We start from the raw sequence: 27,479 nt of genomic DNA, 5'->3' as shown, positions 1-27,479 counted from the left end.
CTGTGCTCAGTGGACTAGAATATATAGGTATTTGTTTATGCATCTATTTCGGGAAAGTGATACAAGAAACTAACTGGTTGCCTAAGAGGGGAGGCCTGGAGAGAGATTTTAGTGTATATCCTTTAAGATTTTGAGTGTACTACCTATTAGTACAGCAAAAATTATATATAGGCTGTTACTACCTAACACATAGAAAGCACCTGATAAACGTGGCTATATGACATGGCTAGTGGTTCTCTAACTGTGGTCCCCAGAAATCTGTGGAGTATTTTAGTTGGTTGTTTTGTTTTATTTATTTGTTTGTTTGGGCTGGGGATCAAACCATTCACATGCGAGAGGCAAGCACTCTACCACTGAGCTACATCCCTGGCCCTTGAAATCTGTTTTACCAAACCCTCCTCCTGGTGATTCTGATGCAAGCTTAAGTTTGAGAACCACTTGCTAGTAGTTGAGCATTCCTGCACCCTAACCTAAGCCTGGAACTGGACACACAGAGATGCTTATTCAGGAACCTCTAATCCAAGCCCCAGGTAGCCCTTTCCAGAGCATAGGAGTGGTCAGGTACTCCCACCTGTACGCTTCTGCATCTTCTTCTTATTCTTCAGGGCGGATGCTAGAGCCTGGCCTTGTTGCAGTGGGTCTGTCTCCATGATCCTCTGCAGCATCGGGCGGCGGTCCACTGAGCTGACATTTACCACACCATTATTCTTGGGGCAGTGGTAGTCTACATTACGTTTAGCCCACCCTAACTGTTGACGGTTTGGATTTGTGCAATACCCAGTAAGGTCTCCAATCTGGGGAGAGAAAGAGTATAATGGTGAGGTCTTGATTTCCAGAAGACATGCAAAGACTTCTGCAGAGGAGGCAGGGGAAGGCTTGGATAAAAAGAGGGAACCTAGAGCCATACAGAAAATAGGTTCCAATTCTGGCTCCACCACATACTAGTAGGTTCTTAGTTCACCTCTCAGCCTCAGTGTGTTCAACTATCAAATGGGGGTGGGTGCTGGGTGCTGGTGACTTACACCTATAATCCTAGCTACTTGGCAGGGTGAGATCAGGAGGATCACAGTTCAAGGCCAGCCTGGGCAAGTAGTTTGCAAGACCCCACCTCCAAATTAACCACAGCAAAATGGACTGGAGGTGTGGCTCAAGTGGTAGAGCACCTGCTTTGCAAGCACAAAGCCCTGAGTTCAAACCCCAGCCCCCTTCCACACAAAAAAACTGGGGTAGATAATGGATAGCTTACATGGCTTTTACAAGAATAAAATTTTTAAAGTAGAGTTGCTTAATCAATGACAACTGGTTATTAAATGATCCTTTGCTAAGTGACCCTTCAAGGTCTTACTCAACAAATATTTTCTGACACTTATTTTATGCCCAGCTCTATGGGGACAATGTTGGAGGTGGAGAAATGAGTCAGACTCAGTTCTACCTTTAGGGAGCAACCACACTAAGGAGGATGCAACTACAATCATACAAGTCAGAGTATACTATTTGCCCATTAGGGACATGAAAGATGAGTGACTAAGAGGCTGGGGGCAATGGTGGTGGTCAACATAGTGGTAACTGGATGAGGAGGGTCACTCCTGACTGAACACTGGGAAAACACAGGGTATCCATGGACACCAAAAAGGGTATCTGTGTGGCAGGAGTCAGAGGAACATATGAGTAGTAAAAGCCAGTATTAACAGGAAGCTTAGTATGTACCAGGTACCATTCTATGCATCTACATACATAAGTACATATGTAGTCATGTGCCATATAAAGATGGTTCAGGCAACAATGGGCTACATATACAATGGTAGTCCCATGAGATTATACTGCCTGTTATAGCTGTCTTACTTTGTGCAAGTACACGCAAAGATATGTGCACAGTAACGAAATCACCTAACAATGCACCTTTCAACATATTCTCATTGTTAAGCATTGTGTGACTGTATTAACTCCTTCGTGCATAGGTATTAATTAATTTAATCCTTGTAAGAATGCTATGACAAACAAGACATCTGAGGTCACACAGCTGGTAAGCAGTGGAATAAATTAGAACCCAAGCAGTTGGGCTCCCAAAGCCTATGTGTATGACCACCCAATACCCTGTAGTAGGGAAAAGACAATATGGGTGTGTCTGAGCAAAACTACCACACTGTACCACATTGGGGTTGGTAGCATTGACACCATTCACAACACAGTATACCTAAACAGTATCGTGGAGTTGTGCAATGAGTGGCCCTGTTGAGGGACCTAGACTAAGCCTAGGATTTGTAGTATATAAAAGAGGAAACCACTTACTGGTTTATGAGATATAATGATACATTCTCGGTGAAAAATATTAACCATAAAACACAACTTCACACTTGTTTTCCTCTGAGCAGTGGAGAAACCTCTGAAATTATGTGAGGATGGGAATGTTGTGATTTCTGTCACTGCTCAAGTTCAGACTTCACCTTCTCTTATGGACTGAGGAGGGGCTAGCTTCCTTCCTGAACTCACTGACCCCACCCCAGCCCTCCTCTTTCTAAGTTATTGTTCTAATATACAAGCCTGACCTTATTACTTCCTTGCTTAAGAAAGCCTTCCAGATATCATGTAGCCATGAAAAACAAAGGACAGTTCTTAATGTAATCATGTGGAACAATCTCCAAGATGAAATAAGCGAAGTGCAGAACAACAAGAATCCCATGCTACCATTTTGTGTCCTTTTTTTCCCTCCCACCTCAGAAGCTTTACCATTTGAGCCACAACTCCAGTCCAGGATGCCACCATTATAATTAAAAGTTATCTGGTGCAGGGGATGTAGCCTGGTGGCACAGCATTTGTCTTAGGTTCCATCCCAGCATGGCCAAAGCAGTAAAATAAAATAGTTATCTGCAGCTACTTTTATGTGCATATAAGTATGGAACTGCACTGAAAGGACATCCAAAAGCCTGCTAATAGTGACTGTCTCTAAGGAGGGCACAAGAAGTAGGATGAAAACTTACTTTTCACTATCCACCCTTTAGTACACATATTACCCAGTTAAAAAAGAAAAAGAAAAAAACAATAACCAAAATGGGGAAAAAACTGTGACCCAGAAAAAAATAACTTTTAGTGTTTTCCTGCTGCCTGTGGTGTAGTCAAAGTCAAGGCATTCTGTAATCGGACCCCAGACTCCGCGTTCCCATTTCCCATTCCAGCCACTTCATAGCACCAGTCATTTCCTTAAAACCCCACACTCTCATCCATTTGGGCCAATGCATAAGCATGGTCTAACCCCCTGCCCAGAGAACTCAGCCTTCAAAATGTGGCTCAAGGAGACTTCCCTGACCCCCAGGTATTGTATCAGAGCCCTTAGATCCATGCTGTCCTAACATCCACCCCCACAGCTGCCACCACCCCAAGTGCATCAGAGTGCGGATGTCTGTATCTAAAATCTACTAAAACCTGAACTTTGGAAGGGCAGAGATGAGGGGGGACTGTCAGAAGTAATGGCTACAAAAAAAAAGCCTGGAGTCACATACAGGTCTTGAAGAGTAGGCCTCAGACATAAGGACTTGATTATGTAGGTACTGGGGAGCCAGGAAAGAAGTTTAAATAGGTGAGGTAACATGGCCAGTTTGGGCCATTGGAAACCACGGGGCAGCCAGGACACAGTGACTCACACCAACTATGTGGAAGGCAGAGACTACAGTTTGAGGCCAGCCTGGGCAAAAAGTCAGCAAGACCCCATTTCAACAAACAAGCCAGGCATAGCAGTCCACTTCTGTAATCCCAGCTATACAAAAAGTGGAGGTAGAAGGATTGTGGTTAGAGGCTGGTGCTGGCAAAAAGTATGAGACCCAACCTGAAAAGTAAAACTAAAGCAAAAAGGGATGGATTTGTGGCTCAAGTGGTAGAGTGCCTACCTACAAGTCTCTGGGTTCAAACGCCAATATCACCAAAAAAAAGAGAGAGAGACAGAGACACCAAAAATCCAGGTAAGCTGAAGACTAGAAGCTTATTCTATGGTTATAGGAATGGCAGAGATGAAAAGGAACTGACAGATTCTCAAGAGCTTAGGGAGGGAGAAGCCATGGGACTTGGTGACTAACAATGTATGGGATCTTAGGATACCAGGTGAACAACTGGGTGATGAGATAGTGTTACCTGTTCTATGGGCTGCAACCAGCACTGAGGGAGTTGGCACCACTCATACCTCACTAACTCGTAGCTCAGTGGAAGGGACTAACCACCTCCCAGAACCCCAGGTAGAGGGCTATCATGAAGAAGCAGACAGGTACCTTGTAGACAGTGGTTTTATTTTCAAGGGCATCTGCTATTTTCACCATCGGGGAATGGAGCCACTTGATTTCCATTTCGAGAGGATCTGTGTCACCCAACAGCTCATCAGATTCTCCTGTGGCCAAACCTTTAACACAACCAACATCATTGTCAGGGACCTTGCTGCAAGCCCTCTGGTCAGGCCTCAGCAAAAAGGATATGTGGGTGCTGATCAGTTGGGTGGGCAGCCCCATTTGTTCCTGCTCAGAGGCTACATGACAAAGGATTAAAAACGTGAGTTTTGTAATGGACACATGCCTGCTGGGAGCTGGTCCCAGATCCTCAGCTTGCTCATGCAAAAAATGGGAGTTCCAATGCTGGGCACTGGTGGCTCACGCCTATAATCCTAGCTACTCAGGAGGCAGAAATCAGGAGGATCATGGTTCAAAGCCAGCCTGGGCAAATAGTTCGTGAGACCCTATCTCCAAAGAAAACCCATCACAAAAAAGGGCTGGTGGAGTGGCTCAAGGTGTAGGCTTTGAGTTCAAACCCCAGTACCACAAAAAGGTGGGGGGTGGAGTTCCACAAGCCCTATTCACAAGACTGCTGTGAGACTCAGCAGAAAACACCTGAAATACTCTGGCCCAATAGCAATGCTGCTCTGTAAATGGCAGCCAATGAGATTCTCTTCCTAGGACCAAAAAAGACTCCTCCTCCCTTTGGCCTCTTGCAGAGAGTGGGCCTCCATCACAACCCTCAGATATGCCTGCTGCCTTGTGCCACACTAGCTATCCTCACACCTGCTTTAGCTTTACAACCTTGACCCCAATCGACTCCCTGAGTCTACTCACCCTTCAAGATCCAGTGCTAGTACCAACTCCTCCCAAAACCTTTCACCACTAACCTCTTCCCCACCTTCTCAATTCCCCACACCTCAATCTTTTGGTAAAACATGTTCTCAGTGATAGAGTCCCTCTTGCCCTTACGTTCAGGGTCAAGCTTCAAAAGAACATGAGCTCTAATCTCTCTCAACTGTCCACTTGATAAAAGCAGAAACAAAAGTTCAGCAAGGGGCTGACTTGCCCGAGGCCACAGAAGCAATAAACTAGGAAGCAGGCAAGTCCTCTTAAACTTATTAGTAATCCAACGACACAAGAAGACTCAGAGAAGGAAAATGGCTGGCCCTTAAGAGAAACAGAAACCAGAAGCCAGGCCTTTCTCAACCACCACAGAGTGTCTACACATAGGCCCAGGGAACAATGGGTACCTTTCTTGGACAGGGTAGAGAAAGAAGCAGGAGCCATATGCCAGAGCTGCAGGGGTAGTGCCTGAAGAGAAGAAACTTTCTCACAAGTTTCTATATACTCCAGCAAATAACAGCTAACATTTACGAACATTTCTTTACTTTACGCCAGACTGTTGTTCTACATTTTTTTTTTTGGTGCCAAGGTTCAAATCCCGGGCCTTGTACATGCTAAGCATGAATTGTACCACTGAGCTATGCCCTTTGCCCCTCTTTTACACATTAAATAAATCTTCAAGACGACTTATACAGTAGGTTCTATTGCCCCTATTTTATAAATGATGTCACTGAGACAGGGAAAAGTGAAATACTTTGTTCAACATCACATAGCTAATACAGAGCAAAGCTTGGATTTGAATGCAGGCAGTCCATACTTTTAACCACATAGCTACTCTGAGCTAGGAGTCTTAAGACAACGGGGCAGAAGAGCTGGTTCCAAAGCTAACCCTGCCTGCCACTATCTATGTGCCTTTTGGCCAATGCAACCTTTCTGTGACTTGGAGACTTCACTGACCAGTACGGATAAGAAGGAAAATCTAGGAATGCATCTGAAGTGATTGTGAAGAAGCCTAGGGCAACAGTAGAAAAAAGGAGTTTTCTGTTTGGTTGGTTTTGGAGACAGACTCTCACTATGCAACAAGGGTGGCTTGAACTTGGATCTTCCCACCTCTGTCTCCTGGGTGCTGAGATTATAGGCAGGAACCCATGCCTGCAAAAGGGGGCTATTGAAAGGAATATTTTGGCTGGGGGCATAGCTCAAGTGGTAGAGCACCTACCTAGCAAGCATGAAGCCCTGAGTTCAAACCCCAGTACCACAAAAAAAAGGGGGGTAGGAATGTTTAAATCCACTCCAGGTCCCAAGAGACTGGAATGGAGCCTCTTATTTCCAGAGCACCTTAAGGGGTTAACCAGATACTTTGTGGACTTTCCTATCTACCAAAAGCTTACAACCATCACCACCAACAACTCCTCATGGCTCAGATTAGAACACTCTACCTTACAGGAGATTAAATTAATCCTAAAGCTGGTTAAACCTATCCAGAGCCCAAGTAGGGATAAGGGAGGGGAGATCAAATGTGGGATCAGTCATCAGGTCTAGGTGGTTCCACTAGGATAAGACCAAGTGCACCTAGCCATTCACACTTACATTCCATTGTGTCTTCATTGGCCTGCTCGGTGTCCTCTATGTCAAAGACCTCAGTCATCTCCTTAACAATCTCAGCACTGAGATGGGCGGGCAGAGTGTGGGTAGGTGGTGGTGGTATATAGAAGCTGATCTTCCCACTGCATTAGGAGGTGGTGGGAGAGTGTTGGTGATATCATTAAAAGAACAAATGACCAATCAAAAAGAGGATGAATGTGCAAAACAGAAAACACTAAGGAACAAGAAAACACAGACAGTGGCTTATGAACAATAATGGGCTTAGTTGCTGGATAATCAATCACTGAGTATAAAGCCCCGAGCGAGACATGTGCTAGTGCCTCAGCTGTCTCTGACCACTGGACCCTGGAAGTCAGGCAGCCCCACTGGCAGCAATGAACACATATAAGCCCTGGTAGAGCCAGCCTCCCAACAAGCCTCATGCTAGCCCCTTCCTCACCTCACCCAGTCAGCCAGGACAGCTTTGGCAGCCTGCTCCTGACTATATATTCCTCCCTTCTTCTTCTTCCCCAAGCGGTGAGCTACTGCAGTCAGAAAGTGCTCAGTGGTCTGGAACCCAGATACACCATAATAGTTGGAAATCTGGTAAAGGGAGGAAGGAGAGAAGTCATGAGGAACAGTGGAGTGCTATAAGGCATGGTGGTGCATGCCTGTAATCCTAGCTACTCAGAAGGATCCCAGTCTGAGGCCAGCCTGGGCCAAAGCACAAGACCCTATCTGAAGAACAAAAAGCAAAAGGACTGGGGACATGGCTCAAGTGGTAGAGCACTTGCCTAGTGAGCTTGAGGCCCTGACTTCAATCCCCAGTACTGCCACAAAAATTTTTTAAAAAAGAATAGAAAAGAAAGAAAGAAAAAGAAAAGTGGAGTTCTCTGGGAACAGTAAGAAAGGACATCCACCAGGGGCCCTGCTGCATACCTCCTCTAAGTTGCAGCGTTGCAGGATGGTCTCCACCGGGGTCACAGGGTCCGCCAGCTTCTGCACATGTATACAATTGCGCAGGATAGCGCCCACCTCTGAGTTGGGTCCTGGGACAATGCCTGGAGCATCCAGCAGCCTGATGAACTTGTCCAGGTGAACTTCCTGCATGAACCTGGGAGTAAGAGAGAAGAAAGGAGGCCTGGATGTTTCTGGCATCCAGCCACAAAGGATGGACCTGGGGAGGTTGGGGGAAGGTAAAGGAGTGAGGGGAGAGAGCCTTACAGATGAGGTAGAGAGAAATAGAACCAGGGAGTTCTGGGGCCCCACAGACCTAGGACTAATTCTAAAATCTAGCCTCTGCCATTGAGGACTAAGCTGTGGGAGCTTGGGAACTCTTCTGACTCTCTGGGCCTCAGCTGCTTCATCTAAGCAATATAGCTATGCACGAGTGGTCCAATCTTGCACAGTGCTTAGGGGGCTTCAAGAAGCTAATGAGGAACCAGGAGCCAGTGGCTCAAGCCTATAACCCTAGCTACTTGGCAGGCAGAGATCAGGAGGATTGGGGTTTGAAGCCATCCCAGGCAAATACTTTGCAAGACCCTATCTCTAAAAATATCCAACAAAAAAAGGGCTGGTGGAGTGGCGTGGTAGGGTGCCTGCCTAGCAAGTGTGAGACACTGAGTTCAAATCCCATCATTGAAAAAAAAGAAGCTAATGAGGAAGCACCCAGTGGGGAGCCAGTACCTACCACCACTAGGAGGTGTCAGGTACATGAGGACTTTTAGTGGGATTACCATGCCAGGGGAAGAATCAGAAAATGGTCCAAAATTAGCAAAGTAATGGGAGCTGAAGACATGAGGGATGGGAGAAATGGTAATTATCAAGGAGTTGTATAGTAGGGAAGTAGCAGGTGTTTACTTGGTGATGCCAGGAACAGCTCCCACACTGCATGCACGGCTGCGCTTCAGACTATTGATCAGACTGCTTTTGCCAACATTGGGAAGACCTGCAAAGTAGCAGCAGATAGCTCAGGGCAGAAAGAACCCCCAGGAACATTCAGGCCAGCCTGTGTGAGTAAGGCCCTGGCAGGGGCAGTGACCAGGCCATGAACAAGTCAAAAATAGAGCCTGGCTTCTGCCTTCCATCCCAGGCCCTGCCCAAGCCCCTACAGGATCATTCTAGCTCTTTCCTCTTTTAGTGAACAGCTAACTGAGTAGACCTGTCCCTCTAAATGTGACACTGACCTCCCACCAACAACCAGCCTGGAGAAATGTTCAATACAAGGTCTCACAAACATGATCCAATAGAAGGTAGACTTCAGGAAGAGTCTATGAAAAAGAAAACCATCTGTTCTGGTGCGTACTCCCCCTGGGGAGAAGGGATTCATGTCCAGATGCTGGTCTCTCTGTGCAGCTGTCTTTGCCTATGGTCTGTTTTTGTATTTAGGCACCTATGAGCTGCTTTCAGCCCATGATATCTTTATGTGTTTCTCCCTCAATGGATCTCTCATTCTCATTGTTTTCAATGTGAATGAGAATTTAACAGTGTCTACTACTACTACTCTCTCATATATGTGCCTGGAGTTACCCATCCCCAACCTGGAAGTCTCTCTACACCTCTCTCTTTCAGTGTGTCTCTTGGTCATTCTCATTTCAAATATGATGGCTTTTATGTCTCTAGCAACTCTATTTCTCTGTGTATGTCTTATCTAAGCATCTCTTTCTCATTCTGGCCATTGTCCTTTCTTGCCACCCCAATTCTGCCTTTTTTGTAATTCTTTCTATGCTAACTCCTGTCAGTCTCTTGCTAACCACGTTCCTCCTCTCTGGGGCCCATCTCTCTGTGTGTATACTCCCTATACCTGTGTCACTGAGGCTCTTTTTCTCTTTGTGTCTTCCTATCCCTCTCTCTCTGTGCCTCAATCTCTCTCTACACAAGTACATTCATCTGTCTTATCATAGACATGTGTATTTGTATCTCTGTGACTCTGGGTTGTGTCAGAGGATAATAGTGTATCTGGGCACATGTGTGGCTCTGTTTGCTTTGGTGAAGCAGAGCTAGGATGAGTATTGTGGATAGGACTTGATGTGCATGCATTTTGCCTCTGAGTCTGTATCTTCACATGTGCCTCCTCTGGTTCTGTACATGATGCTACGTGTGTGTTTGTGGATCCGTATGTGTATTTAGTCTACTTTTATGTGTTCTTCTACATCTATGTCTACCTCTCTCAAATCTCAATCTGTGTCTAAGTTCTTTCTTTGGGTACATATGCCTGCACATCTATATACACAGGTTGTCTCTATCCTTCTTATGTCCCTGCAGGTCTCCATGCATGCGCCTTTCAATGTCCCTTCTAGCATTTTTTTGGGTTGTATCTCCTCCCCTCTCTCTCCATGACTCTGTAACTTGAATTTGTCTCTACTTTCCATTCCCCCGCCAACCCTGCCATCTGGCTTCCCTGTTCTTTTTCTGCCTTCCTGTGTGTCTATTCAAGTATGCATATCTATGTATTCCCAGTGTCCAACTCTCTCTCTGATGTGTCCCTCTCTTAGCTTCACTTTCCCTGATAATGCCTCTGCCTCTCTCAATTTCCTTATTCCCCTCTCATGATCCCTCTCTTGGTATCATGGATTTCAGAAAGGCCCAGATTTGAGCCTCAGCTCTACCTTGTCTCACATAGTGCTGAGCTCCACAAGTCCCTTTTTCCTTCTCTTGGCCTCAGTGTTCATATCTGTGCAAGGAAGATGGTCATGCTTCCCTCCCATTAACTCTGACAGGATGAGACAGTACCAACTCCAAACCTGGCACTATGTATTTGGCCCATGGTTCTAACACTCAATACACAGTGATGATTCTAAGTATGCCTTCCCATGCCCCCCTATCCAAATTATAAATCACAAAACCCTCCTAGAACCACTCCCTTCTTCCATAAAGAGGCAACACACAGTTTCCAGGATCCTTTCCCCCAATAAAGTATATGCTGAAGAAGGAGAACAGGCCCCGTGACTGTTTTTACTAGGCCTTACCCACGACACCCACACGGATGTGGGTTCGTACTTCACCCAGGCGGCAATAGTTCCCCAGAACCCTCATGAGGTTCTCAGCTCCAAAGCAGGCTTTGCTTTTCAGCAGTGACTCAGAGGCCTGCCCCACTGGCACAGTGGACTGGTTCTGGAAAACAAGAGATAGTACAGAACAGGCATCTGAGCCCAGATTTCTCCTGCAGGGAAACACTCAGGATCTCCTGGCCTCGGTACCCTCATGTGCACAACAGGAATGCCTGCCCTCCCTCCTACTTCAGCAGGGATGAGATGGTACTCAGCTTACAGGCTACTTTCCCTGACTCCTCACACAGTACAAAACCATCCCAGTCTCCGTATTTTTATTCCTAATGTGACCTCCTCTGCCCAGGCTGCCCTTCCTCTTCCTTTATCCTCCACAGCATTGTTTCTAATATCACAAAATTGAAATTAACCTAAATATCCATCAATAAGAAACAGGCTCAAAAGGCATACCCTTAAGGAACACAAATGGAATACAGTTGTTCGAAAAGGATGTTTACAACATGTTTGCAATCAAAAGGGCCAAAAAATTAGGCTGGGGTGTGTAGCTTGGAGATAGAACACTTGCCTGAGCATACACAAGACCCAAATTTGATCCCTGACACTGCAGAGAAAAGGCCAAAAATTTATAAATGATATATTGTGTTTCTCAAAGACTTAAAAGTTTCATGCCACTGGGCGCCAGCGGCTCAGGCCTATAATCCCAGCTACCCAGGGGACGGAGATCAGAAGGATCATGGCTCAAGGCCAGCCCAAGCAAACGGTTTGCGAGACCCTATCTAGAAAATACCTGACACAAAAAAAAAGGACTGGCAGAGTGGCTCAAGTGGTACAGCACCTGCCAAACAACTATGAGGCCCTGAGTTCAAGCCCCAGTGCTGCCAAAAAAAAAAGTTCCATGCCATCTAAATAAATTCAATGTAGACTGACCCTGTTTATATGGAAATTTCTGTCTGGAAAATGTTGATTTGAGAGAGAACCAATCACATGACCCTGGGAATAAAAAGGTATGTGCTATAAAAGTAAAAAGTTTAGGGACTCAGTCTTTCTGTGACCCCTCCCATACAGGGCTTTTCTTCTCTTTTCCTCTCTGTGTGAGCAAGGGTGTAGGGAAGAGAGGCCCTCTCATACATTCATCTACCCACTGATGGAAGAACAAACTGTACAGCCATTATGAAGAACAATTTATCAGTCTAGAAAAGTGTAAAATGCATAAAGCCTATGGATGACCCAGTTGTACCATCTCTCAGTACCTAACCAACACCAACACTTGCCCACATGCCAAGGACATATGCAAGGATATTTGTAGAAGCGAAGCCCTGGTTATAATGATGAAAAATTAGAAACTAGGGGTTGAAGAATAGCTCAGTGGTACAGCACTTGCCTAGCATACAGAAGCCCTGGGTTCCATCCCCAGCACTGCAAGAAGTAAGTTTAATACCTAGTACAAAATTGAAACGTGTCACCCAACACCCAATTTCTCTCCCTAGAAGCAACCAATATTTCTGCAACACTGAAATATTTTATAATGAAAATGTATTTCTATAGTAATGATATCATTAGGAAGTATTATAATCTATTCTCAAAAGAAAAATAAACAGAAGTATGTATTTTCAGAAAAACTAACAAGTACTTAACTATATTTTCCAAATTTCCTAAGATAGGATGTATTATCCTTACAGCTGGGGAAAAAAACATACTTCCTAAAGGGCAATGATACAGGAAGAAAAGAAATTAAAATGAAGACACAAAAAGCTCAAAATTGAAGCCCAATTCAATTACTACAGAGCTGGAGGGCCCATTCCAAGTCATAACCCCCTTCCCCCCAACCCTGGCCCCAGGCTACATTGAAAGAGGTTACATGCCCCTGACCCCAAGCTTACCAGGTTTTTAACCTGATGCTGGGTGCTAGCCTTGAAAGCCACAGTTGGCAGCTCATTTCGAAGGTAATCCAGCCACTTCTCCACAATGTCCTTGGGAACCAGGTCTGGGGAAAACAGGAACATGTGGGACTGTTAAGGAGGACAGCCCCTCCATGGTTCGCTCTAAAACACAGGAGGCCAGGCCCACCTCCTGCCAACTGGTTTCTCCACTGGCCCTTTCACTCCCCAGCCAGTTCCTATGCTGGAGTTACAAAAGGACAGTCTTATCTATGGGAAGTTGGCTCTCCCTGAGGTGGCTTATTCTCTCAGGGAAAATGCACAAACTAGCTATTTGGTCCCAGATGTCTTCCTTCCAAGTTAGTGTGCCAGAGACCTCCCAAAGACTGTATTTCCCATCCTCTCTCTGGATCACTCTAGGTTGGGCCAAATGTCAAGAATAATCATCACAGAATGGCTATTGTTTGTGAAGTATTGACCACATACCAAGCACTTTGTCATTAATTTTCACAACAAATCTATGAGCTGAGACCATTTACAATTAGAGAAAACAGGAGCTCTCAGAAATGACACGACTTGTCCAATGTTAGAGAAAATAGCACAAGTATGAAAAGACCCAGACCTCAGTTACTCCCAAGTCCATATTCTTTTTTGCACCAGTCTTTGGGTTCTAGCTTAGGAGGAGACAGGAGGCCACTGGGATTGTCCAGTCACAGGAATGGCTCAATGCCAAGAAGAGGGAACTGAAAGGCAGACAGGCTTCAAGCCCACCTTGTGCCGAACTCTATGTGTCTTCAAATATTCCGGGCTTTGAAAACTTGAACAAGAATTCCTACCTTACGTGACTATTATGAATACTACTAAGTTTCTGGGTCTCAGTGTCTGGTCCAAGCTACTCTTTTGAGAATGTTTGGCCCCTTTGCTGCCTTATCCATACCTGCCCAACACCTACCAATTTTGTTCAAAACCAGGACGAGCTTCTTGTTGCCTTCTGCCCGCAGGACAGCCTCCTCCATTTGGAAACAGCGGCAGCCCAAAGGATCTCTGGCATCCAGAACTTCCAGAATCACATCAGAGTATTCCACCACCTGCAGGGCAGAGGATGGGGTGGGGAAGAGACAGCAGACAGGGGAGATAAAGGCAGGAAAAAGACTGGGTAGCAGTCACACAAGACCATGAAAAAAAAAAGGTCCATCTCAGTCAGTAAAAAAGAAACGGAAAGGAAGTGAAAATAGATTGGGATCCTGTACCTTTCGGAATTCCTTGTAATAAGCTTTCCTTGTGGCTTCATCATCCAGCTGAGGAAACATATTTAATTCCTGCAAAACTTCCTCCTAAAGGAGAAAAGAAAATGATCAACAGGAAGAAGGAGAGCATGGGAAGAGAGGTAACATAAGCAAGGAAGGACAGAGAGGAAGAGGAAGAGGAAGAGAGAGAGAGAGAGAGAATATACCCTGATTTTGAAAACCACAGGAGTCTCAGTCCACCTAAAAGTAACTTTGACCACCAAAAAAAGCTGGAATCTGGGTCGGGAAAGGTGGTTCAAGCCTATAATCCTAGCTACTCAGGAGGCAGAGATTAGGAGGATCTTGGTTTGAGACCAGTCCAAGCAAAAAGACTGCAAGATTCCCCCATTTCAACCAATGGCTGGGCACAATGTCACATGTGCTTGCCATCCCAGCTATGGGAGGGGGTCGGGGGTGGAGGGGATGGGGGTGGTGGGCACGAATAGGAAGATCATAGTCTAGACCAGCCCCAGCATAAAGCTAGAGCCTATCTCAAAAATAACACAAAAGGGGCTAGTGGAGTGGCTCAAGAGGTAGATTGCTTACCCGAGCAAGTGTGAGGCCCTGAATTCAACCCCCAGTATGGCCAAAAGAGAAAAAAAAGCTGGGATCTAAAACAGGAGTATATAGACCCACATGGTGCACAGACATATGTGAGAGAAGGGTGTGAGAAAAACAATCTATGGGGAACATGGGATGGGAGAGGCAAATCTGTACTGTAAATCAGAGAAGGGAATCTGAATTGGCAAGTGCATATTTTGTGTGTGAGACAAGAACAGATGCCAAAAGGCAGCAAGAAGGCCCAGAAGGAAGGTGAAATCCCTCACACATGTTCCTCTGTTTCTCAATCCTCCCTTCATACTCTCACTCCTTCTCCCCAACAACCTCCCCTGGTCATACTTCTCCTGGCCACCGACTCCACTGCCACTCCTAGTCTTTAGGTTCTAGTTTGGGAGAGGCAGTCTCGAGGGATATTCAGTCCCAGGTAAGGCTCAGAATAACCCTTTATCTCCCTGTCATCCACCCCTGCCTCCCAGTGTCCCCAGTGTTTTCTTCTTCTCTTCACTCATTCTTTCCTTTCCCTCCACGAACCTCACACTCTTTCTTTTCATTTAGCATTACAACAAACTCATACTAATCCCACCCAGGCGCAAGGTTGCTCTCCTTACCTTGCGTTCAAACTCCTCCTGGCGTTTCAGGACATCATGACAGTAGCTCTCAATGGTCCTATGTCTATGCCTCTCTTGTTCCCGCGCAGCTTGCTGCTTCTCCCTCATCTCCTCAACCTAAAAAGTGAACACACACACAGACTGTAGCTGACTGGGTCTGCAGCCTAAGGAATGAATGGGTGACATGGCAGAGGTAGGAGGAGCAGGAGTACAAGGCAGGACAGCAAGAGACAAGAGTATTTGAGAAGAAGAAAAAGAGATGAAGGAAGGGAGGGAGTTTCAGAAAAAAAAAATAAAAAGAGGATGTGCAAAGCAGAAGAATGCATTCTAGGTGGAGAGAACCACTTGAGGGATGCAGAAAGAGGACAAGGTCCTGAGATGTTCCATCATTTTAAAAGCAAGAAGAAGCCAGATGCAGTGGCCTACACCTGTAGTCCCAGCTACTCAGGAGGCTGAGGTGAAAGGATCACTAGAGTCCAGGAATTCAAGACCAACCTGAGCAACATAGTGAGAGCCTACCTCAACAAACAAACAAAAACAGGAAGGGGAAAGAGCAGCAAGAGACTAAAACAGGCTGGTGAAGGAGAGAGGAGACATCCAGAAGCATGACATGACAAAAGTCAAAAAATCCAAGCCTCAGAGAAAGCATGTTCTCAAACGTTGAGAATTCCACTAAAATGAGTAAAAGAAAAGTATGTACTAATGTGATACAAGGGGTGGCGGTGGAGAGGCCAGGAGGGATGTTTGCAGTGCATCAGTGGGAACAGAAGCCAAACAGCAGTGGATAGGGAGTTGAAGGGGAGGGGAGCAAATGGAGACAGAAATCTAGAATCAAGGTGATCTCCCTCCCTCCCTCCCTTCCATCATCCACAAACTGCCTATAGAATCCTAATGACTCTGGCCTCTGCCCGTCTAGCAGTCTAGCCAACACTTCTGCAGACCCAACTTTCAAGCTAGGTCCTCTCTCTCCCCCCCAAGGTAAAGGGCTCACCCTCTTCTTCTTCAACTCAGCCTCCCGACTGGCATGATCATTGCCATGAACGAAGTGGAGAGCAGAGGACACTTTGGAGGTTGCTTTCTTCCCATTTTGCTTTGCAGGCTGGTCACCATGCAAGAGAAGAAAATCAGAATTAATGAACTCATGGAAATCACGCCACCCCCTCCTCCCCAGTGGTTAAACCTGCCAGAGAAGTATAGTTGTAGGGAGGAGGGGAAGAAGTAGGCAAAAAGGGCTATGTCCCCAGAGATCTGCTTGTCTGGCTGGAGAGTGACCTTCTTTCCACAGCAAGGGACTAACTGAAGAACTCCAGGAAAGTGGTGTGGGCAGGGGCAGCTTGGGAAGGTTTCAGAAAGCCAAAGGAAAAGCCCTCTAAACATATAGCTCCCAAAATGTGATCCTTGGACCTAGGAACTTGCTAGAAATACAAATTATTTGGTTGAGGGGTGTAGCTCAGTGGTACAACACTGTCTAGCATGGGCAAAGCCCTGGATTTGATCAGCACTGGGGGAAAAATGGGATGACAATAATCCCTACCAAGATAAATCAAGCACAAAGAAACAAATGGCTTGTACGGGGAACTTAATATATGCTGCTGACTCTGCTTTGGTCACTCAGAGAGGGAGAAAAGGCCAGATGTACTAACTACAGTGTGGTGCTCTGCCCAGAGTGACCCAATATCTACTGACCTGACCCCCAATAATGGGCATACCTCATCTGAAGGTAGAGCCAACTTACCTTCTTGCAGACTTTGGAGCCTTTACCTGTCTTTTTATTTTCTACAAAAAAAAGAAAAAAACAAAAAAGAGCCATCACCCATCTATCCAATGTTTGTTGACACCTTAATCAAGGCCATGCCACACTGGAAACACCTAAGAATCCTCAGACAAGGTACCTGTCTGGATCCAGCACAAGAGACATAGATGGCAACACCAGCAGCAAAGGAAATGCTGGATACAATTTAGAGAATTATTTCAATGTAAACTCAAACAATTCTAGAGGGAATTGTATAGAATGGCCTGAATATGTGCTTATGACTCTCTTTCTCCCACCTCCAAATTCCTACTCTGGGCTCCTCAAACAATTTCAGTGCCAGGTTGAGGTGAGGAGCTGGCAGCATAGGAAGGTGATCTGAGGAGTTCTAGGCTAAGCCTGGGTAGATGCTCTCAGAACATGCAGGAAGAACTACCCCTCCTCAGGCCACTGCTTCCAAAGGATCTTGACCTACTTAGCTCAACTGCTGCCTCCCTTGGACCCAAGGCAGAGAGAGCTGCCTCTTCTACAATCATGCCCTAACAAAGCCCAGGAACTCAGGCATTTCCCTGCTTGAAAGAGAAGTCTCATCTGTCATTCCCTTCACAGCTGGCCTCCTGGGGAAGAATGGTTTCCCTCAATTCTCCCACCCTTCCAGGGGGCTAAAGGAGGAGGGAGGTTCTAAAAGGACAAGATATACACAAACAAGTACATGTGCAGCTTGAGATTACCATACACACAAAAAAGACTCCCACAATCACATCAAAGCACCAAAGCAGAGTTAACATAGGAAACAGAACTCAAGTACTACTGCAAATTCTTGAGGAAACTCAAGAAGATATGTCAAAGAAACTGTGGGAGAAAAAGATTCCCAAAACTTACAGCTGTACTTATAGGGATCATTCCTATATTCTATTACTACAGAAGTTTCTCTGAATGTACAGCAGTCTTAACAAATAAAAGACCACAAAACTTGATACTGAATAAAAAAGCAATAGATGAAGTGAAAAACAGAACAGATGCCACTAACAACTAAATTAATAAGCTTGAAGACCAAGGGAAGGAGTTTACTTGGAACAAAAATCCAAAGAAATAGAAATTATGAATGAAAATAGAAAACTTTAAAGTAGAGAATAAAGTTAGTATCTAAATAACAAGAATTCTTGAAAGAGAAAAATGTACAGATGAAGAAGCAATAATTAAGACAGGCAGGAAATTTCAGATTGGAAAGGTGCACAGAGCATCAAGATTAACCCAGGGATGGGAATGTAGCTCAGAGGTAGAACACATGCCTAACATGCACAAGGCCCTGGGTTCGATCTCCAGCACTACCAAAAATTGAACAAAAAAAATATATCCAAAGCATCTCCTGATAAAACTTCTGAACTTCATGGATAAAGGAAAACATTTTAAATGCTTTCAAACAAGAGTTTCCAAGAAACAAAAGAAAAGCAAACAGCATTCTGAAATCTACAACTCTGAATACTTATTCCTTATGTAAAATAGTTGGGATCAGAAGTGTCTCGGATTTGTTTTTGTTTTTTTTTTTTTTTTTTACGGATTTTGGAATACTTACATACACACAATGAGGTATCTTAGGGAAGGAACCCAAGCTGAAACATGAAATTCATTTATGTTCACATATATCTTATACACACAGCCTTATGGTAAATTTTATATAGTATTTTTCAGTAACTTTGTGTATAAGACAATTTCGCAGTGTAGAATTTTCTACTTGTAGCATCATGCTGGAATTCAAAAAGTTTCAGATTTTGGAGCATCAGATCAGGGATGCTCAGCTTGTACAAAGTTCTAAGAAAAGGAACTATTCTCAAGCCAAATCTTTCTATCTGACCAATGATCACTTTTTTTTTTTGACAGTACTGGGATTCGAACTAAGGGTTTTGCACTTCTTATGCAGGTGTTCTACCACATGAGTCACATCCCCAGTCCCTAGATCACTCTTATGTGAAACTGAAAGAGAATCTTTAGATGTGCAAAGATTACCACTTGTGTTTCCTCTCTGGTAAAATTACTGGGAAAAAAATAAGGGCTGGGGATGTAGCTACAGCTTAGTAGTAGAGTGTGTGCTTAGCATACACAAGGGCCTGGGTTCACTATACAGCACTAAAAGTGAGGGCCGGGGATGTAGCTCAGTAGTTTAGTGTTTGCCCAGCATGCACGAGGCCCTGGGTTTAATCCCCAGTACCATAAAAATGATAATAGTAAGACAAAAGTAAAAATTAAAGACTGCAAGGTAAAGGAAACAAATAGTGGTAGGCAGGAAATCTATTAAAATTTATCAATAAAACAAAGAAAGCAAGCTGGTGTGTTAAGAGAGTACTCTTAAAATCCAGGAAGCATATCTAAGGGAATAGCTCCAAACTAAAACACCAATTTCAGCAAACTCCACGAATCAAGCTATGGGCATAGGAAAAGCAAAAGCATGCTAAAGGTTTCACTCCGGAAGGCTAGGACCAAAATAGCTGGTACTTAACTTTGGTAACATGATACAGAAATACAGGTTTAATTAAGTGTGACACATAAATGAATCTAATTCCTAATGTGACTTTAATTACTGGTAGAGGATTATTTGAAATTTTTTTCAGCTTAACAAAAATAAGAGAATAAGAGGAAACAAACAACAAATATAAAATAAGATGTAGAAATTTAATCAGACAAAAATAGAAATTTGACACACATATTAGTTACCATAACGAATACGAATGTGTCAAATTTCCTTGCTTCAAAAAACAGACCCCAAGTTTCCTTTTCTTTCAAAGTACTCATGTTGCAACAAAAAGGAATGGGCCTACGTCTGGCCATTTAATTCAACAATTTCCATATGCCGAACTTCCCTGGAAACTGAGCCCCTGCACCGGACACAGGCACACAATGAAAGAAAATACATCACTCAGAGAGGGGGGTTAAGCATCTGCTTCAGAAGGAAGAAAGGAAGGGGGGAGGAGAGAAGGGGAGGAAAGAAGAAGAGAGATGCAGTCAGTCAGTCATCACTCACAGCACTGTAGTACTCAGGAGTCTCTGATCATTGGCTTTTCAAAAGCTTCAAAAAGAATACAGCTACCTATCTATACGACCTTGAAGAATTTTTTTTTACATGAGGTTCTGTGTGGCCCAGGAAGGCCTTAAACTCCTGAGCTCAAGTGATCCTCCTGCCTCAGCCTCTGGAATAGCCAGAACTACAGATGCATGCTACTACACTGGGCTGAACAAATGTTTAATCTCCTGAGCCTCAATATCGGTCTTTATCAATATCCAGACCTAAAATCACCAACTTACATCAATACTCAAAGGCAGATTTCACCATTCATTCATCCCTCAGCCCCATACTCTCATCTCCATGTCCCTGGCTACCCATAGTTGCACTGTGTGTATCTGCCCATACCCCCTGGGCCCTGGCATCATACTTCCTGTCTGATCCTCTGAAACTCCCACACGGGTGACCAGCATACCCCTAATTCTTTAACCTCTCCTTGGAAACAATTTCTCAACTTCCTGCCTTCAGTCTTGGCTCTCCCAAGAACAATGCTTCACTTACACGCCTCTCAAAGGGTGGTTGTTCTGTCTTGGGCCAGTAGGTAGAGGAGGTATCCTCCAAATTCACCACTGTCAGACTGGACCTATTTCTCCTTCTTGTTAAAAAGTGAAAAAAGAAAAAGAAAAAAACTAATGTGTGTGAGTGTGTTTTTTTTAACTGTTGCTCTTTTGAGGCCCTTGCCATGCTGTAGTGTCTGTTGCCTAGGTTATCTCACTTCCTTGATATCTTCACTTCTAGGGATCCCCATTCCATCTCAAGTCACCCAACCATTCATTCAAATGGCTGCATCACACCTAACTGCTCAATCTTCTGAAAGCAGTCTCAAACACCCCTCTCGTATCTTCGAACTCATCTGTCCAACCTCCTGGAGACCCAAATCCATTACTCAGTTCCTTATTCACCAGCCACTCCCACCCCTCCCTGTCCAGTTAACATTCTACAGTTTGTCATTAACAATACACTCTTGCACAAAGCCTACATTCCCTGCCCTTCTCACCCCACTAGGATAATTGACTGACCAGTGTTTGTCAATCAACTGGCAAGCAGGCCAGGATGATAAACCTGTGCCACCAACACTGATAGTTGTAAGCTTTTGTGGAGGGGGCTTCTTTTTTTAAGACAGAGTCTCACTACATAGCCCAGGATGGCCTCAAACTCACGATTTTCCTGCCTCAGCCTCCTGGAGTGTTGAATGTGCTGGGATTACAGGCATGTGCCACCACACCCAGTGGTCTTAAGATTTTTAAGTGATAAAACACTCCCCCTTTAACACTCAAAACTGTTCAATAACTAAAATTGTATTTAGGGGGGGTCTGGGAATATAGCTCAGTGGTAGGAAACTTGCCTAATATGCCTAAGCAAAACCCCAGCACTCCAAAAAAAAAATACATTTGAACACTTTGCAAGACTACCCAATTACCTTCACAGATTTAGTCATTATCATTATTTGGGCCCTAGGTATCCCCAACCCAGGGGACAGCTGTACTCCCACAACAGTGCCACATAGCACCTCTCTCCATCTTCCCCAGCAATTGTCCCAGATAGTCTGGTCATTACTTTAGTTGCAATTTACCAGTAATGGTCTTCATTTTGTGTGGACCTATAAAATTTTTCTACTTAATTTTTCCACTAATGTAGGTATATAATACTTCATTTTGTTGTTTTGTTTAATTTTGCAGTACTGGGGTTCAAACCCAGGGCCTTGCACATGCTAGGTAACTATTATCTTTAACAGATCACAATCATATCAAAATCAATCAAGTGTTTTTTTGTTATTGCTGCATTTTTCTGGCAGCACTGGGGTTTGAACTCAGGGCCTCACACTTGCTAGGCAGGCTCTCTTACTGCTTGAGCCACTCCACCAGCAAAAACAAGTATGTGTTTTTGAGGCTGAAGACATAGCTCAGTGGTACAAGGCTTTTTCAGCACAAGGCACTGGGTTCAGACCCCCAACACCAGAAAAAACAAAGTGTATTTTGAGAGGTCTCCCTCCCACACTGCCACAAAAAACATTCTTTTGTTTGAGTACCATTCAGTTTGTTTTATGCAAATTCAAATATATATTCTAACTTCCCCCTATTTTCTCCCATAAACGGTGACATAATGTAGTCCTGTTGGCAACTGGCTTTTTTTCATTTAACAAATCCTGGAACTCTTTCTATCTAATGGTCTTTCCATACAGCACAGTTTTTCCAAATTGTCTTTCCATACATTACTTCCTCATGTATATGTGGGTGTACATATGTATAAGTGTATGTGTGTCCTACTTTAACAAGTGAATTATTGTTTTTTCCATCATTATTAGTAATTTCTTTTTTTTTCAGTTTTTCTGTCTATTCCAGGTTTATCCTTATTCCCAAAAAAATTAACTAAAGAGAGCACAACTGAAAAAAATATATAATTCTTTGGAAATGGTCCCTGATTTTTACACAAGTGATATGCTCCCACTGCATTTCAGAAATATCCATGTTGAAACCTGTCTGTTCTTTATGCGTTGCTCAAGTTGGTGATGCTCTGCGGGCGGATGTTCCTAAATAAAGTACAACTGATTTTGTTTTTCTCGTTACTTGTAAAAATGATTATTTGCTTTTGTTATTAACATAGTTTTCTTTTTTTTTTTTCCTTGGTGGCCCTGGGGTTTGCTTAGGTCTTTGTGCTGGCAAAGCAGGCGCTCTACCACACGAGCCACACCTCCAGTCCATTTTGCTCTGGTTATTTTGGAGATGGGGATCTCACGAACTATTTGCCTGGGCTGGCCTCAAACCATGATCCTCCCAATTATCAGCCTTCCAAGTAGCTAGGATTACAGGTGTGAGGCACTGGTGCCCAGTTAGTTTTATTACTTGATGAAATTTTTTTGGCAGTACTGGGGTTTGAATTCAGAGCCTTACACTTGCCAGGCAGGTGTTCTACCACTTGAGCCATGCCCTCAGCTCTTGATGAAATTTTTTAATTATTATATAAAGCAAATGTATTGTATTTCCTTTTTACTAAGCTCTACAGAAGCCCTACCATTCACACAAAATACAGGGTTACTGAGTTGTGCAATTCTCATTCATTCTAACAAGCATGCTACTCAAGTGTTATTGTTTTTTTTGTTGTTGTTAACCATGTTAGGATAAAGATAAAGAAGCCCAGATGTAGAACTGTCCTAACATAGTTGCCTTCCCTTTTATAAGGAAGAGTCTTTGAGTCATGTTTGTCTTTTTCTAGGCTGCATGCATCATAGTGGAAGGAGGAAAAACTGTGTCGGCACTACTAACTTAGATTCTCCACTGCTTGGCATACAGTAAGTACCAAAAAACTGCCTGGTTAAGCTGGGCCCTTGGGACACAATGATGAATCAGATGTGGACAAGAAGTTCATGGCGTAGTAATAGAGACAGATTTAATCATGCAGAGTCAAGAGCCGCAGTTTCTGTGGGTGCACAGAGTGGAAACCCCAGTTTCTGTGGGTGCACAGAGTGGAAACCAAGGAAGTAGTTTAACAGGAATTCCCAGAACAAACAATGTGTAAGTTGAAATCAGAAAAGCAAACGTTATTCAGTTGAAGAATAAGGGGAAGGAAAGAGTCATAAAGGCAAAAAGAACACCAATTCACCTACGTGATTTGTTTTATAGTTAAGAAAAATCCAAAGCTCAGAAGAGATCAGACAAGTTGGTAGCAGCACATTAAAACTCCAAAGAGAGATAAAAAGACTGACTTTTTTTGTCTTTTCATTTTTGATGCTGGAGATTGAACCCAGGGCCTCAAGCACACTAGACAAGCACTCTACCACTGAGCTACATTCCAGCTCAAGACACCGAATTTTTTTTTTCTTAAATTATCCTCTCGTGCCTTTAAGAGCTAGCCCTATTCTTGGGAATACCCTCCTAGTAGGAGTGGGAAATTGCTGTGTGTCCTGCCAGACTACCCTGTTAGAGCTGAGCCAAGGGAGCAGACAAAGCACAGACAAAGACAAAGGACACTGCATTTCTTTTACAACATTCCAGCAACTTTATCAAAAAGGAACATAATGAACAGTGTCTTCTGTTACTATCTTCTGAAATTTCTTTGAGTCTCCTTGATTGATAGCTTTACATATTTCCTTGTTTATAACTAGGGGCATACACTGTTCTGGCTCCTGCTTTTTAATCCCTTAACATGATTTCATGCTTAAATTTTCATATATTGACACAATCTACATCCCTGTGGTTTTTGATAGCAATACAGTTTTCCCTGGTGTTGATAAGGACACTGCATTTTTTTAAGCCAATATTTGCAACACAGTTGGCCCTCCATATCCATGAACTCAACCAACTTCAAATAAAAAATATTTTAAAAAGTCTCATCTGTACTGAACAGATTCCCTAAACAACATGGCATAACAACTACTTCCACAGTTTACATTGTATTAGATATAGTAAGTAATGGAGAAATTATTTAAAATATAGAGGAGAATGTGTGTAGGCTATATGGAAATACTATGCCATTTTATATAAGGGACTTGAGCGCCCACTGATTTTAGTATCTGCTGGGCACCCTGGAACCGGTTTCCAAAGGATGCGAGGGGATGACTGGACTTACAGAGAGCGCTTACAATGTGCCAGGCACTGTTACAAGCATTTTACCTGTTTGAACTCATTAAATTCTCACAACTTCAGCTACTCAGGGGCTGAGGTAGAAGTTTGAGACCGCCTAGACAACACAGTTTGTTTTTGTCTCAAAAAACAAACAAAAATCCTCACAACAATGCTATTAGATAGATGTAATAATTTGTATATAAGGAAAATGGAGTTAAATAACTTCCCCAAGGCCACAGTGAGGGGGAAAGCTGAGATTCAAACCCAGTGTGGTTCCAGAGTACAACTGGTACAACTTTTTTTTTTTTTTTTTGGTAGTGGTACTGGGGCTTGAACTCAGGACCTCACACTTGCTAGACAGATGCTTTAGCACTTGAAGCCATACTTCCTGCCCTTTTTTGTGTTGGGTATTTTCAAGATAGGCTCTGAAGAAGTATTTGCCGTGGCTGGTCTCTAACCGTGATCCTCCTCATCTCTACCTCCCAAATAGCTAGGATTACAGGCATGAACCATCAGCGCCCAGTTCAACTGGTACACCTTATGATACCAACTTAAGCATAAAGGAAAATGTTAGGGCATATTAGGTAGCATCACATAGTATTTACTACTATTCACCTCAGATCAATTTCTCATCTGTAAAATGGGAATAGGGATAATGGGAACATTACCTTATAAGGAAGTCAGGACAACAATAACAATAACATCCGTAACAGGCCCAGACTGAGAGATCTGGAACATACTCAGCCATCTTTAAAAATTGTTATGATTGAGCCGGGCACCAGTGGCTCACACCTGTAGTCCTAGCTACTCAGGAGGCAGAGATAAGGAGATTGCTGTTCAGCCAGCCTGGGCAAATAGTTCCGCAAGACCCTATCTCGAAAAATCCTTCACAAAAATAGGACTGGTGGAGTGGCTCAAGGTGAAGGCCCTGAGTTCAAGCCCCAGTATTGCAAAAAAAATTGTTATGTTTGCAAATTGATCATGTGGTTAAAAAAATTATTGTGAGACTGGAAGTGTGGCTCAAGCTATAGAGTGCCTGCTTTGCAAGTGTGAAGCCTTGACTTCAAACCCCAGTCTTACCAAAATAAAACTGTTGTGAGCCAGGTGTGGTGGTACATGCCTATAAACCCAGCACTTGGGAGACTGGGGCAGAAAGATCATCGGTTGGAGGCCCGCGTAGGCTACCCAGTGAAACCCTGTCTCAAAAATACAAAAATCAAAGTTGTTGTAAAATACTATGAACAGCCACTGAAAGTAGAGGATTAGGAAGGGGAGGGGGTAAAGGAAACTCACTGTGTCTAAGCTTCATCATGACGACCAATCAGTTTGGAAATAGGTATGTTCAAATCAGCCCACTTTCTTCCTGTTATAATGGGAGAAGCAGCAATTTTAGGACAAATCTGGAAACCACAATGCCCTTTTACACCCCCTAAAGGCAAAATAAAATGTCAAAGAACATGATGAGGAAGGCCTAGCAATTAGTTACACTAAGAACTGGCTATAAGGAGCTAGGGCCTGGTATGGCTGATGCACACAGAGAAGGTAGTGTCACATTGCCCAAAGGAAGGAGTAGATTTGAACCTCTCTTTTTGGGTGGTGTTGGTGCCTCAGTGTATTGAGTGGGGTCCTTGATCCTTATTCCTCTACATTGTAGTGTTATATTCTAGGTAAGGGACTAGTGCTAAATCCATCCACACATGAGGGGAGAAGAGCATACAAGGATGGTCTGTTTCTTCATGGGCGGGGTGATAATAGCGTCTCTTTTCCCAAGTAGGGGGTCCTATGTGCCATCTACTCTGGGAGGAGGGGAGAAATCCCAAGAGTCTACCCTAGGTAAGAAGCCTCAGAACAGGGCTTTTTACCTGGGAATGTATGTGGACTGAAGTCAGTGCAAAATGAGGTGGGTGGGGGAAATCTGTGCCTGCATATGTGGCTGCACCTTGACAAGGGGGGGGCAAGAGATTTTCCATCTGTCGTATTCTGGGGTGCAGAGTAACTGGGGGAAAGAGTATAATGGCTGTGTACATCTCTGCTGCATGAGAAACACAGGTTTATATAGCTCTAACTGTTGGGAAGGGGTCCTAGGTCTCTACCCTGAAAGAACTGTGAGACAGGGCTACTATGCCTGATTCCATGAAAGGGTGACCTAAGTGCCATACAAATAAAGAGGGAAACTGTGCACCTTTGAATGAATAGGGGGGAGCTGTTCTGAACAGTTCTGTAGGCGTTAGGCTGGGATGGGATGGTATATGTACCTTTTTTCTTTTTCTTTTTTTTCTTTGAGACATTGTCTCACTATGCAACATGAGCTGGCATGTAATTTGAGATCATCCTGCTTCAGCCTCCCAAATGCTGAGATTACAGATGTGCACCACCACACCTGGCCAATACATGTATCTTTTATGTGGGCTGAAGTCAGCAGCACACTTAACATTGAAGGGAATGGAGCCTCTGTTCTCTGCGTGGGTAGGGGATGAAGACAAGGGCAATACAACATAAACTCAATAAATTTTCAACTACATGGGATGGGGAACAGCTGCCATTTTACCCTGGGTAGGAAGAAACAATCTGAACTCCCCTACCTTGGATAAGGAGAGAGTTCATAAGTACTGCAAGGTAGCGCTATCAGTGACGTCACTGCCTCTTACCGAGGTCTCCGCCTTGGCTAATTTGGAGGTCTGGGTCTACCTCAAAAGGAGAATAAATCTGAGTCCCTCTATCCTAGGGACTCCTTGAGAGGTAGATCTGATCCTCTCTTCTCCCTATTTTCTCTGAGGCACTTTTGCAGAGGGCCTTTACAAATTCAGTAAAATAGTCCTTCTTCATGGGGTAGAAAATTCTCCCAATAGTAACACTCTAGCCCAGGAAGAGGAGTAAATCTGAGTGGTTCTCCATAGGCAGCAGTCTGTGCCTCTAATCATTTACTGTGAGGGTGATCAGCCCCTTTACCAGTTGGGGTAGAGCTTCCAACAGTTAGTTTCTCTGCTGGAGTGGGAGAGACATGGGGAGAGCTCTAGGTCCCTACTTCAGGGAAGAAGGTTCCCTCCCTCCTGATATTACACGTTTCTGGGCTCCTTTATACTGGTATGG

The 27,479-nt window shown here is 44.0% G+C and overlaps 1 protein-coding gene and 1 non-coding gene across 2 annotated transcripts in view; both read right to left on the bottom strand.

The window, feature by feature from the left end:
* The window catches only part of Gnl3l (G protein nucleolar 3 like), a 32,752-nt gene that overhangs the window by 4,630 nt on the left and 643 nt on the right, over positions 1-27,479 (bottom strand). The window contains exons 2-15 of the mRNA XM_074063961.1: positions 25,683-25,752; positions 16,755-16,795; positions 16,011-16,118; positions 15,020-15,136; positions 13,815-13,898; positions 13,517-13,652; positions 12,568-12,671; positions 10,649-10,793; positions 8,541-8,628; positions 7,620-7,794; positions 7,141-7,283; positions 6,687-6,823; positions 4,257-4,384; positions 572-794 (exon numbers count right to left, since the gene is read on the bottom strand). Of these exons, the coding sequence (XP_073920062.1) occupies positions 572-794; positions 4,257-4,384; positions 6,687-6,823; positions 7,141-7,283; positions 7,620-7,794; positions 8,541-8,628; positions 10,649-10,793; positions 12,568-12,671; positions 13,517-13,652; positions 13,815-13,898; positions 15,020-15,136; positions 16,011-16,118; positions 16,755-16,795; positions 25,683-25,701 (1,648 nt within the window). The 5' untranslated portion in view covers positions 25,702-25,752. The remainder of the gene's footprint in view (positions 1-571; positions 795-4,256; positions 4,385-6,686; positions 6,824-7,140; positions 7,284-7,619; positions 7,795-8,540; positions 8,629-10,648; positions 10,794-12,567; positions 12,672-13,516; positions 13,653-13,814; positions 13,899-15,019; positions 15,137-16,010; positions 16,119-16,754; positions 16,796-25,682; positions 25,753-27,479) is intronic.
* LOC141420179 (small Cajal body-specific RNA 11) lies at positions 23,650-23,788 on the bottom strand. Its single transcript, XR_012444849.1, has one exon.

This window comes from Castor canadensis, chromosome X, assembly GCF_047511655.1.
Source record: "Castor canadensis chromosome X, mCasCan1.hap1v2, whole genome shotgun sequence".
NCBI lineage: Eukaryota > Metazoa > Chordata > Mammalia > Rodentia > Castoridae > Castor > Castor canadensis.
Note: the sequence above shows the minus strand (reverse complement) of the source record. Positions and strands in the feature narration are given on the sequence as shown.